The sequence below is a fragment of the Trichosurus vulpecula genome, chromosome 6 (assembly GCF_011100635.1).
Source record: "Trichosurus vulpecula isolate mTriVul1 chromosome 6, mTriVul1.pri, whole genome shotgun sequence".
NCBI lineage: Eukaryota > Metazoa > Chordata > Mammalia > Diprotodontia > Phalangeridae > Trichosurus > Trichosurus vulpecula.
In genome coordinates, this window is record NC_050578.1 from 219,925,434 (window position 1) to 219,938,016 (window position 12,583).

At 38.9% G+C, this 12,583-nt stretch overlaps 1 protein-coding gene across 1 annotated transcript; it reads right to left on the reverse strand.

The window, feature by feature from the left end:
• LOC118853651 (olfactory receptor 508-like) lies at nt 1-939 on the reverse strand. The gene has a single exon (XM_036763834.1). The coding sequence runs from the start codon at nt 937-939 to the stop codon at nt 1-3; it is 939 nt and encodes a 312-aa protein (XP_036619729.1).
• Between the last annotated feature and the right edge of the window lie 11,644 nt (nt 940-12,583).

Below are 12,583 nucleotides of genomic sequence, written 5' to 3' on the forward strand. Positions count from 1 at the left end.
TCATGAAAACAAGTGTTTCCTACTTATCAGTTTCCTCAAGGCCGTTTTTACTTCATTGTTCCTTAAACTATAGATCAGGGGGTTCAACATTGGGATCATTACAGTGTAGAATACAGACACCACTTTATTCTCATCTGTTGAGTAGCTAGATTTAGGCATCATATAAATGAATGTAAGGGTCCCATAGAACAGAGTCACTGCTGTAAGGTGGGAAGTGCAAGTTGAGAAAGCTTTGGATCTCCCCTCAGTGGAGCTTATCTTCAGGACAGAAAAGAGTATGTATACATAAGAGATTATGATAATTAACACTGTGATCACAATTACTGATCCAGAAGAGGCAGCAGGAAGAATTTCAGCAAGGTCATCTTGGTAGCTGGAAAGCTTCAAAAGTGGTGAATAATCACAGAAAAAGTGATTGATTTTATTGGATCCACAGAAGGAACGATTCAATAAGCAACCCAGGAACATCCAAGCATTCACACAACCACCTAGGTAAGATGCGATAAGCAACAGAGAGCAGACTCCTGCAGACATGTTGGTGGAATATAGCAAGGGGTTACAGATGGCCACATATCGATCATAGGCCATAACAGCCAGTAGGAAGCACTCAGCTGTCCCAAAAGTGGCTGCAGAACACATTTGAGCCACACAGCCTCCAAGAGGGATTGAGGTCTTCTCTGCCAGGAAGTTGATGAGCATGAGAGGTGTGACAGATGAGGAAAATTCAATATCCACAAAAGCCAAGTTGCTGAGGAAAAGGTACATTGGAGTGTGAAGTTGGGAACTCTTTCTGATCAGTATGATAATGCTAAGGTTACCAACTAATGTGACTGCATAGACACATAGGAATATCACAAAGAGGATGACACGAAGGGTTGCATCATCTGTTAATCCCAAAATAATAAATTCAGTCACAGCAGTGCAGTTATTGCCAGACATCTGTCTTGGTTGGAAAGTGTTCCTATTAGACAGAAGAAAAGACTAACATTTGAATATGTTAATCTATGTATTCAGGAAACATTCACTGATCACCTCCAACATGCCCATCCCACCATCTTACTCCAATTTTTGCCTCCTATGTACCATTTCAGGTTGCCAGTAAACAAAGCAGAGGTGAATAAATTTGCTTCCCCATATTTTCCCCATAGACCATCAATATTGTACGATTTGCCAATTTGATCATTGTGATACTGTGAAAAGGCCTGTAAGAGAGAAAAGGATAGTTTACTCCCACTATAAGAACCTTTCTTAAATATATGCAGAGACTATATCCAAACGTGTAAATGCTGTTCTGCCAAGTAGCCACCATTGTTAATCCCTTCCAAAGAAACAGAGTCTGCATTGTGATCCCTGACCTCTCAAAGAACTACCTCCCACAACTAAAGATGTTATCCATCTCATGATAATTGACTGTAAGGAAACTCCTGGTTTCCAAGAAGACCTTTGTGCTCCAAAATCACAAGACAGGAAGTATGGGGAATCTAGATTCCACATCATCTCATTGCATTTTGCTCCTAGAATTTTGCATTACTGCAAAGGACCATCATTTGGTTTGATGTTATTCCCTGAAGGAATGTAGGAAATTTCCTACGGAAACTGTGCTATTTCTAGGCAAAATAGTGGAAAGCACTAGTCCAGCCTGCTGTAATCATGTACTATTTGTATATTGCTACTTTCAATAGCTGAAGGGATAGCTGAGAAAACTGTCATATAGGAAAGCAGTGACAATTTATTGTGCTGTAAGAAGTGATGAATTTGACTGCTTTGGCATAATATGGAAAAGTTTTATTAGCTGATACAGAATAAACTAGGGAGAACTAGATCAGTTTATGTGATGACCTCAGTAGCCATGTGAGGGGAAGTAACTTTGAAAGAACTTAGAAATCAGACCAAAGTAGTGTCAAATTATGTCTTTGAAAACCTGATGAGGAATTATTCTATATCAGTTCTTGATAGAGAAGTGACGGACTGGACATACAGAATGAGACATGCATTACCACATATGGCTGATTTCTTGGTTTGTTTTCCTTAACTATAAATATCTGTTACAAAAAAAGGGTTTCCAATGTGAAAGGGAAGAAGTAGCTTACTAGTAAGTGATAGAAAGGAGAGGGAGGATGAGCAGTGACTAAACAATTTTAAAATTCACAAAAGAAAATGGGAAGTACCAATGAAGACAGAAATAAGGAATTGTTACTATCCTGTTAAACTTTACACACATATGCATATTATGTACATGTATATAGATATTTCTTTTTTAAAAATACTACCTTTAAATGTTTGCATTTGTTGATACTTAAGTTCAAAATAAATTACCTTAAATACTACTTTTTCCTGAAATGTTCTTATTATTCCCAACTCTAAACTCATTTTTCTTCTCTTCCAAGTTCAGTAAGAAAGAACATAAAATAGTTAGATACTATTAAGTATTACACTCAATGTATGTCTATGGTTCTTTCTTTGTGACTAGAAGAGAAAAGAATGCTCTAATCAAATAATACAGCTCTGAGTCAATAGCTCAACACCTCCTACCTCATCATTCCCTCTCAAGAGAGGACTTTACATCCTATTTCTGACAAAAGAAATTCTTTCCCTGTGGGCTCCCTTTTTTTTCCTATTCTTCAATTCAAAATTCCTCAAAATTATCCCTTAGTGTCTTTGCTCCAATCTCTGAAAATGAGATAGTCCTTCTTTTTCCCATGGTCAACACCTCTACTTCTTCCTCTGATCCCATGCTTCCTTGCCATTCTGATGCTTTCCGCAATGAAAAACTCTTTCAGTCCTTAATCTCCTTACCAAAATTCTTCTTTTCTGCCTACAAATAGGCTTAGATTTGTCCCATCATTTGAAAACCTTCATTTTACCCTGACATCCTCTCAAGTTATCATACCATATCTTTTCCCTTTCCCAGCCAAGCTCTTGGAGGGAAGGGAGGAGGGGGCTACCCTTGTTGAATCTGTTTTTCTCCTCCCTCTACTTAACTGATTATAATCTGATATTTGACCCCATCACTCCACTGGAACTATTCTCTCCAAAGTTACCATTAATTTCTTAATTGTATTTTTATAGTCTTCATTTAAATTCCTCGAGAATAGGGATTATTTCAGTTTTTTTTAATCCTGAGCATCTAGCAAAATGACTGAAAAATAATTGGTTCTTAATCAGTGTTTGTTGACTGACTGACTGCTTGATTGATTTTTTGGCGTCTATGTAGCATGTGACACAGTAGACCACTCACTCTTCTGCGATAATTTCTCTTCATAAGTTTTCATGACACTGTTCTCTTCTGGTACTAGTATTCCTCCTACTTGTCTGATTTGCCTTCTCAGCCTTTTTTGCCAAATCATGATCCCTGTGCTGCCTGCTAAACCTTGCACTTAGAGCACAAGGCTCTGTCATAGGACCTCTTTTCTTTTCCCATATGTTCAGTCATTTTCAGTTGTGTTTGAATCTTCATGAGCCAATTTGGAGTTTTCTTGGCAAAGTTCCTGGAGTGGCTTGCCATTTCCTTCTCCAGCTCATTTTACAGCTGAGAAAACTGAGGCAAATAGGGTTAAGTGACTTGCCCAGGGTCACACAGCTACTAAGTCTCTGAAGACAGATTTGAACTCAGGAAGATGAGTCTTCCTGACTCCAGGGCCTGCACTCTATCAACTGCACCACCTAGCTGCCCTTTTTCTTTTTTGCAACTGAATCAACTCATTAGCTTCCATGAATCCCATTAACATCTTCATTCAGATGACTTCCAAGCCTATACATGAAGCCCTGAATTCTAATCCACACATCACCGATTGTTGGGTATTCTCATCTAGATGTCCCAAAGACATTTCAAATTCAACAAGTCCAAAAGAGAAGTGATCTTTTCCCAGCCCTTCAACCAAAACTGCTTATCTCAATAGCTTTTTTTATTACTGTTAAAAGCCCCACCATCCTTTCCAGCACCCTATTTTACAATCCTGGAGTTGGCCTCTAATCTTCTCTACATCTTTATCTATCAATCCAGTCAATTGCCAAATTTTGCCACTTTTACATCTGCAAAATAAGTCACGTCTTCTCTTATATCTATTCACACAACTACCATTCAAGTTCGTATCTCTTCTCACTTGAACTATTGCAAAAGCCTCTTAATTAGATGTCCAGTCTCTTCTCCCTCTGAACTGCCTTTAAAAATCTATAAAAATGATCTTCTTAAAGTACATGGCTGACCATGACTTGTCAACTCACACCCAGGCAAGATTTCTTATTGTCTTAAGGACAAAGGAATAATTCCTCAGCTTGAGGACTATTTTTCTTTTTTTTTATCACTATTGGCTAGGACAGGACCCTGTGCATAGTAGCACATCAAAATACTAAATGAATTGAAAGCAATCAATCACATTTGAATAGATCAGGTCTCATTTACATTGGTAACATAACCATAATAATCTCATAATAGGAATACTAATAACGTAATACCACAATTTAAATTTCATAAATTACTTTCCTCCCATAAATTTTAGAGAAAAATGTTGCTATCTTCATTTTATAAATGAGGTAACTGAGGATCACAGAGGTTCAATCACTTACCCAGGATTACAGACAGAGCTAGTAAGATTCATATCTGAGATTCAAACTCAGCCATCCTGATATCAAGTCCAATTCTCTCTCTACTACATCAACAAATAAATATATCAGTGAAATTCCTCTCCCCAAAGCCTCTCAGCAGAGAGAAGTAATACATGAAACAAATGCACCTATCTGTTGACAGAGATCTTTACTTAATGTATCCTTACCTAGCCATGTTCTATCAGGCTCTTACCATTTGTAGTAATGCTTCAGGATTTATAATTTGACCTGTGGTAGATTGGAATTTACTTACTAAAATGCTATAATAATGCTCCCTGCAAATAGCCCACTTCTAAATCTCTGATTTAATATAGAACTACAAGGGACTTGGAACATAAAGACACAAATCAGGAATGTACCTTGCTCTTAAAAAAGTAAAAAAATAAATGCATTAAAGCCCTATGTAAAACTGAAATCAATACAAAATCTGACAAGGCAAGAGGAACAGCCAGGCTGGCCTGAAATAAGCTACAAATCAAGAATCAAATATAAGTATTTTTATAGCAAAACCAAGAATGGCAATGGTACCTATTGGTGCAATAAGAAGATAACTTTAGACCCCAAGGAATTATCTTCGCATGGCAGCACCATATTTCTTTTGAGTTTCATAGCATTTGAGATATAACCCCTGGAGCACCTCAACACCAAATGTAACCTACATCATTAAAATGTCATTTGAAATCCGCTGGGATTAAGAAAATTACAAACATATAGATGAGTTGCCTAAGGATTTCTCTAAATTCTCATGGGCCTTCATTTATATTTTTCTTTGTCTCTGTTTGTCCAGGATTTTAAAAAATGAAAAACAAGATTGGATGGCAACAGAGCCAAGCTGGTAAATACGATCTGCCATGGAAGCCCTCCAAAATTGTTCTGGGCTCAACATGTACCAATTGTTGTTGTGACAATATTCTCTAGGCATGAAAATTGGTTCTCCTCACCTCGCCAGATACATTTGGGGTTGGGTTGAGCCATAATCCATAATGAGTATATATTTATACATTTGAGACTGATAGATCATTTATGAAACTCAGCTTAGAAAAACTCTAGATCTTAGAATAAAGGGACCATTCACAGTGATGAGAAATATCCAAGTGCGAAGGCAATATTTACGATATTTTCAAAACTCCTGATAAAATTTCCTTGGGATGTAAGAGCCTTTATGATGCCTGACACAGAATTTTGCTATAGGACAGTTGAAATATTCACCTAGTCAGCAGTTGGCTAGGAGATGAGGATTATTCACTCCCTGGTCATGCAAGGGGACGAGAGGTTTTGGAATTTGATGAGATGATTTGTTCTTGTGCCTCTGAGTTTAAAATAGAGAAGCTTGAAAGTATTTCCTTTCAAAACTTTTCAGGTGTTCTAGCCTGCCATGTTACAGAAGAGAGTAGGACAAGTTTGAGCTGGTGATTTTAGATCTCATTGCTTTTTTTATTTTGCTTTCAGTGTGCTTAATGACGTTTGATTTGAGTGAATTTTTGAGAGATAAAGTCAAATGAAAAAGTAGAGAAAAATGGAGGATCCAAAGCATAGGGACTCTTGAGCCAGGCAAGTTATGAATTCCTGGAATTCCAAACTCAAAGACAGGAATCCAGGAAGTCATTACAGAAATATAAAGGTTGAGAAGGACTAGGAGGAGGGAATACAAGCTACACATTTTCAGAAAAAGCTAGGTGGATTCTCAGACATGTGTCTCTCTCAAAAGGGGCTTTTACACATGTTCAGTTGAGTGATGTAGCATGCTCAGATACAACATTCAAAGTCACTACACCGTCTTAGCTGTTAATGAAACACTCTTTTATGAACTAATCAAGTATATCACAAACCTCTGGACTCTTTCATTGCTTCCTCTTGAACCATATTTCCCAACATATTTTCCAGTCTTCTCACCAATGCTCATTGAAATATCCAATTTTAAATCAGATAGTCTGATTGAGTTATTTGTAGTATTTCTCTACTCTCATTCTTTATGAAAGATCTTGATACATAAGCTATACTTATTTTCATGGTAGTCTCTTTGCAAATTATGTTAAAGTTTTACAATATGAAATGAAAAATGCTTCATTAAATGTTTTTGTTACCTTTGGATACAAAGAAATCCATTCCCTTCTTTGCCTCTCCAAAAACGTTCAGAACCATCTTTCCATGTAGCTGTAATTCCCTCTGTATTGTGGTTTGATTTATGGCAAAAATGCATGATATGTTTTAACTACTCTGGAATGAGATCCATCTGTTGATCACTGGATGAGGATCCAGTTCCATTTAGAGTCATAATAGTTAAGTTAATATTTGTATAAATTTATGGTTTTGTCTTACTGTTCCAGGGCTTTGACAGTTACATCTCTGCTCAGGCTTCTAAGGTATCCCTGAGCAGCCAAGGGGTTGTTTTTATCTAATTCAATGAGTTGAGGGCCCAATGCAATGTGTTCCTATACTGTCAGCTGACAGTGATTACTACAACAGTTCTACTTGCCCAAATAGTATCAATTAGATCTTACACAGGGATGTTTATTTCGAAGATATGGCAAGCATAAAAGAACTAATATTCCCCACTGTCTAATCTCTGGAGAGGAAGCACACTCTCCCCTATACCACCTTCAGTGCTGGGGAGAGTAGGCTCCAACATAATACAGTTTCTACATAGCATTCACCCCCACCAAGCTCACATTCAAATGTGGCATAACAGCTGGATGAGTCCGAGTTTCCACTAATGTTTTGATGATTTTTAATGTCCTTCCTTCGAAACTGAATGCTGGCCTCACTGACAAACAACTTGGCATGTCCTCCATTTCTGGGTCGTCTTATCATTTTTTCTCTTGACCTTCTCAAGCTCACAAAGATGGAGTATGTACTCTTGTTTCATGCCGGCTATGAGGAATGAAGGGCCTGGTGCACAACCCCCACTGACATGCCCCTAGAAGTCAGCTAAACCTCCTTCCACAGTACCAGCGAGTCCATAAAGTGCACAAGCAAAGAGAATGACAATATCTGATTACAAGATTGTAGCCAGAATGGCCTTTGTTTTCTTTGAATGACTCAGCTTACCTCATTGAGCCTCTGGACACTGTGGCTTGCTCTTCCGGGGCAGGAAGCCCAAAGAGCATTCCAGGAAGCAGACAACTTCCTGTGTGATGAGTCATGGGGCTGGCTGAGGGGAGGTGTTAACGGCTACGCTAGGGGGAGGGGCCAAGTCAAGAACCAATCGGCCCTGGTCGTTCAGGCGGTGCTTGATGATGTCAAAAACTCTATAAGAGGGGAGAGGACAGCTTGAAGATCCTCTTTTCCTTTTCCGGTTGGAGCCAGAGACAGTTACAGCGACAGTTACAGCGACAGTTACAGCTACAGTTACAGCCACAGCCACAGCTGAAGCAGGAGCTGCCAGTAGCAGAGCTGACCTACGGGAGAAAGCTGAACAAAGACTTCAGGCCAGTGGGTAATCTTATTACCATAGAGGGGGAAACATGATTTTGCTTTACGCAATCATGCTTCTCTGTAGCCTCCTGGTTACTCTTTCAAGGCGTACTTATTGGGCCTGGAAGCTTTTGATCAATATATCAAAATGGGGTTGCTGGTTCATGGGTTGGTTACTGTGGAGCCTAAATAAATGTTTTGATTCTTCTGCCTTCTACTTTGAGAGTTTCTTATATCCGGCGATTCCGAACGTTTCAGACATGTTTATGATCCTCTTTGAGATTATAAACTCTGCCCTCCTATTACAAAGATGCACCTCAGTTCTGATCCATAACCCATCATAGAGATGCCTCTTTACCATGTGGGTATCAGAAGGTGTTATAGAACTTCACCACTTGCTCTAAATCTTTTCAAGGCATTTCCATTACGTATCCTGATGCTTTTCAGAAACCAGGCTACTTCAGGCTCTTCAACACATGGGATTGCATCCTTCTTCCCCTACCTCCACCGCTACAGATATGCAGTCTAAAAACCGCATGACCTTTAAAACCATTTGCTTCCTTTGATGTCCCCCTAACACTATCAGGAGTTCTGAAAGCCATGGTTTTGATACCAGGTGGCCATCCTACTGGTGATGAACCACTTAGAACTAAATTAAGCAGGTTCTGAAAACAGAGGTAGAATCATGTGCCAGAACCATATTTGAAGCCCTTACAGCATAGGAGAACTTGAGAAATCTTGAATTCCACTGGCAAAAACTTTGAGCACCAAGAAGCCCCTCCTGCTATAATGAGGAATAAAAGGATTTTATATAGGAGATGTGGGGTCAGGAAAGAGGGAGATGATAGTAGTGTGATACTCTTCTCTGAACAGAACACATTTGGAATGTTGTGTTCAATTCAGGAAATGACATACTGGGAAGGACACTGACAAGCTGAAATATGTCCAGAAGAGACTGGCCAGGCTGTTGAGAAGAAGGAAAATCATTCCATAAGATGATGAGTTCAAGTGAATAAGGCTCTGTACACTGGGAGAGATAGGATTTAGAAGGGAATTGTAGCTTTCTTCAAGTAGTTAACGAGCTTTCACATGGAAGGCTTCTTCTGCTTGGCCCCAGAGAACAGAACTAGGAGAAATAAGTAGGAATATCATAGACAGATTTTAATTTGACATGAGGAAAAACATCCTAACAATCAGAACTGTCCAAAAACAGAATGATTTTCCTTGAGAGGTAGAGATTTTCCCATCACCGGAGGACTTCAAGTAGGGGGAAACATTCTTTAAACTTGTCCTTTTAAGAAAAAAACTTTTTTCTGAAAAGCCAGAAAATCATCAGCAAACATTATAATTTCCAAAGACAAATAAGACCAAAAAGGAGGATTATATATGAAAATGTGAAACTATTACATGCAGGTTATCATATCTGTGATTCTTCTTTTTTCAAAAGTTGGTGTTGCTTAAAATTCCAACCTCTCAGAAGACTAATAACAATTGGAGTCTTAACATTGCTCCTCTATTTTGGAAGTGATTTGGTTTTGTTGGTTGTCCTGACAAACTGTCCCTGGTTCCAGGGCCCAATTCCAAACATTGGGTAGATAATTAGTTTTTCTTGCCTATCCCCAAATATTTAGCAACAAGTCCCTGCTAAACAGAAAGCTCTGTAGTAAATAATGCTGCTGTACACTTACAGTATTGGTGGTTAGTTGGCGCAGTAAATGGATTGCTGGGCTTGGGGGCAGGAAGACCTGAGTTCAAATCCAGCCTCAAACAAGTCTTAGCTATATACCGTTGGGCAAGTTACTTAACCTCTGTCTGCCTCAGTTTCCTCATCTATAAAAATGGACACAATAATAGAACCTAACTCGCAAGATTGTTTCTAAGGACCAAATTATCTGCTTTGCACAGCACTTGGCACACACTACATAAATCTATTATGCACCAAACAAAAATAAACAAAAGCTTGTTCTCTTCCCATTGTACCACTTAAAGGTGAAAGCAAAGCCAAACACCCAATTTGCATATGTCCCAAAAAGGTTTATTGAAAGATATGACTTAGTGAGCCTAAGATGGATAGTGAGTGTAGATAATGAGAAAGTAGCCAACACCTCCTCAAGGTGATTTCCAGAGGAGGAGGAAGCTTCCTCAGGTCTCTACTGTGCCTAATCTTATGCCTGCCACTGATATGTTAATAGAAGGACCAGCCTTTGCCACAGGACAAATCTTTGCCCACAATGCAAATGGAGGTTGAATTATTCTTGTTCAAGTAGAGAAAATATTAACTTATTACAGTATTTCTCATCAAAGTCTTGCTTTACAACAAGCCTCCAAGGGTTAGGAATGCTAATGGACCAGGAGATATATAGCTGAGATTGTGAACAGTCTATGAATTCATGACTGGCCTTTTTCATAACTCAGCCTTGGCAAACATTCAACTGCCTACACAGTTTTAGAAACGTGTTACTGTTAATTGGACATAAGGCCTGCAATGCACATTTTCTTGTAATGAGCCTAAGGATAAAACAGACTTCCTGACCATGGCATGCAACTGTTGTCTCCTGGTGGGGAGCATCCCCAGTACAGGTGCAAATCAAGATTTTGAGTATGACTGGGAAGAAGTTTCTATTATCTAATAATTGCTACAATTTGGGTTCAGGGGTAGGAACATAGTCCTTTCAAGCTTTTCTCATAAGTTATAAGGAGAAAAAAATTGTGGAACTTTTAGCATGCAACATATGTAGTTACAAAAGGTTTCAAAGAAAACTCTGAACTCATCATTCAAGAAAAACTGATTACAACAAACTATACTCAATACAAAGTTTCTGAATGAAGTTTCCATTCAATATACAATAATACGGGCCTCACCTGTTTTATTGGGTCAGGCCAAGCTCCAGATACACTTCCCGTTATTGACTGGCTATCTCCTCAAGAGCCACCGTACTACCATATATGCCCTCCACCATATCCCACCCCACATCCTCACTTGTCTATTCTGGAACCATAATCGAAACATTACTGCTCTTGCTCCTAATAAATGTGTCAATTTATTCTCCTGAAACTCCATTCTCCATCTCAATATAATATCCATTACAAAATTAGCTCATTTTAAGCCTGTGGCATAATTTGTTGTGCCCAAAGGTCCGTGTGGTTCCTTCCTTTTTAGCTTTAGAAAGTTATAGATGAGGAAACTGAGGCAAACATAGTTAAGTGACTTACTGAGAGTGACATATCTAGTACTATCTGAAGCTGAGTTTGAACTCATGAAGATGAGTCTTCCTGATTCCAAGCCCAGTGCCCTTTCCACTGTGCTACCTAGGTGCTCATATAAACAACTTGGTACATATGTTATACAGACAGAGTAGATGGAAGGTAGTCTTAGACAGAAAGCTACTATTAGCTTGAGAGGCCAGAAACAGCTTCTTACAGAAAGTGGGATTTGAGTTGTCTTGAGGAAGGCCCAGGAAACCAAGTGGCAGAGGTGGGGGAGCAAAACATTCCAAGCCTGTGACAGTATAAAGACACAGAAGGTGGAGTGCCCTGTGTAGGGAAAGGCAGATAGTCCAGTGTAGCTAGACTGGAACCTGCACAGATGGGAGGAGGAATGTGTAAAACCAAAAAGGTAAGAAGGGGCCAGTTTGAGGAGATTTTTTTTAAAAAAAATGTATCGATATCTATTGTTTTAACAGGAACTAATTTTTTCCAGTATCCTTCCTGCCTCAGGCTTACCCAAGAGTTTTCCCATATAAAAAAAACACATTTTTGAAGGCATATAATACACAGAAGGAAGCCCTTGATAAAAGCATAGTCCCCATATACACCAAAACATTTATAGCAGCACTTTTGTGGTAGCAAGAAGTGGAAATAAAGTAGATGCCCAGTGATTGAGGAAAGGCCAAACAAAGCATAACACAGAAACAACAAATAGCATGAATACAGAAACATGGAAGAGATTTGCATCATCTAATGCTGAGTGAGGGAAGCTAGGCCAAGAAAATTACATGCCATACATGCCAATATATGAACAATTTAAATGAAAAAGATTAAGCACCATAACACAATTCAAAATTATTGCTGCAAGATTACAGAGAACAATCATAGGGCCAAAGAGGAGCTATAAAAAGACACCTCCCAACTCCTGCGCAGAAGTAAGAGGTTCATGGGTGTTGAATATTGCACGTATTTTCAGATCTTTTTGATCAAAATTTAAATTCACAAGTTTAACCTGTTAAAACAAAAACATACCTTTTTTAGGAAGAGGGAAGGCAGGGCAATTGGGACTAAGTGACTTGCCCAAGGTCACACAACTAGTAAGTGTGTCGAGTGTCTGAGGCTGGATTTGAACTCAGGTCCTCCTGATTCCAGGGCCACTCACTGCACCACCTAGCTGCCCCAAACATACTTTTTCTAAAACCAATTGATTGGTATGACTCAATCATAACCATTGTAGCAATATAATATTAGCTCCTTAAGGGCAAAGACACTTTCATCTTTGTCCTTGTATTCTCCCACACCTAGCACAGTGCCTGGCTCAGAATATGTAATAAGTACATGTTGTATTGATAAGAAT

What these genes read in the sequence shown, in the direction of transcription:
- LOC118853651 (XM_036763834.1), bottom strand. Translation starts at nt 939, where the DNA reads ATGTCTGGCAATAACTGCACTGCTGTGACTGAATTTATTATTTTGGGA.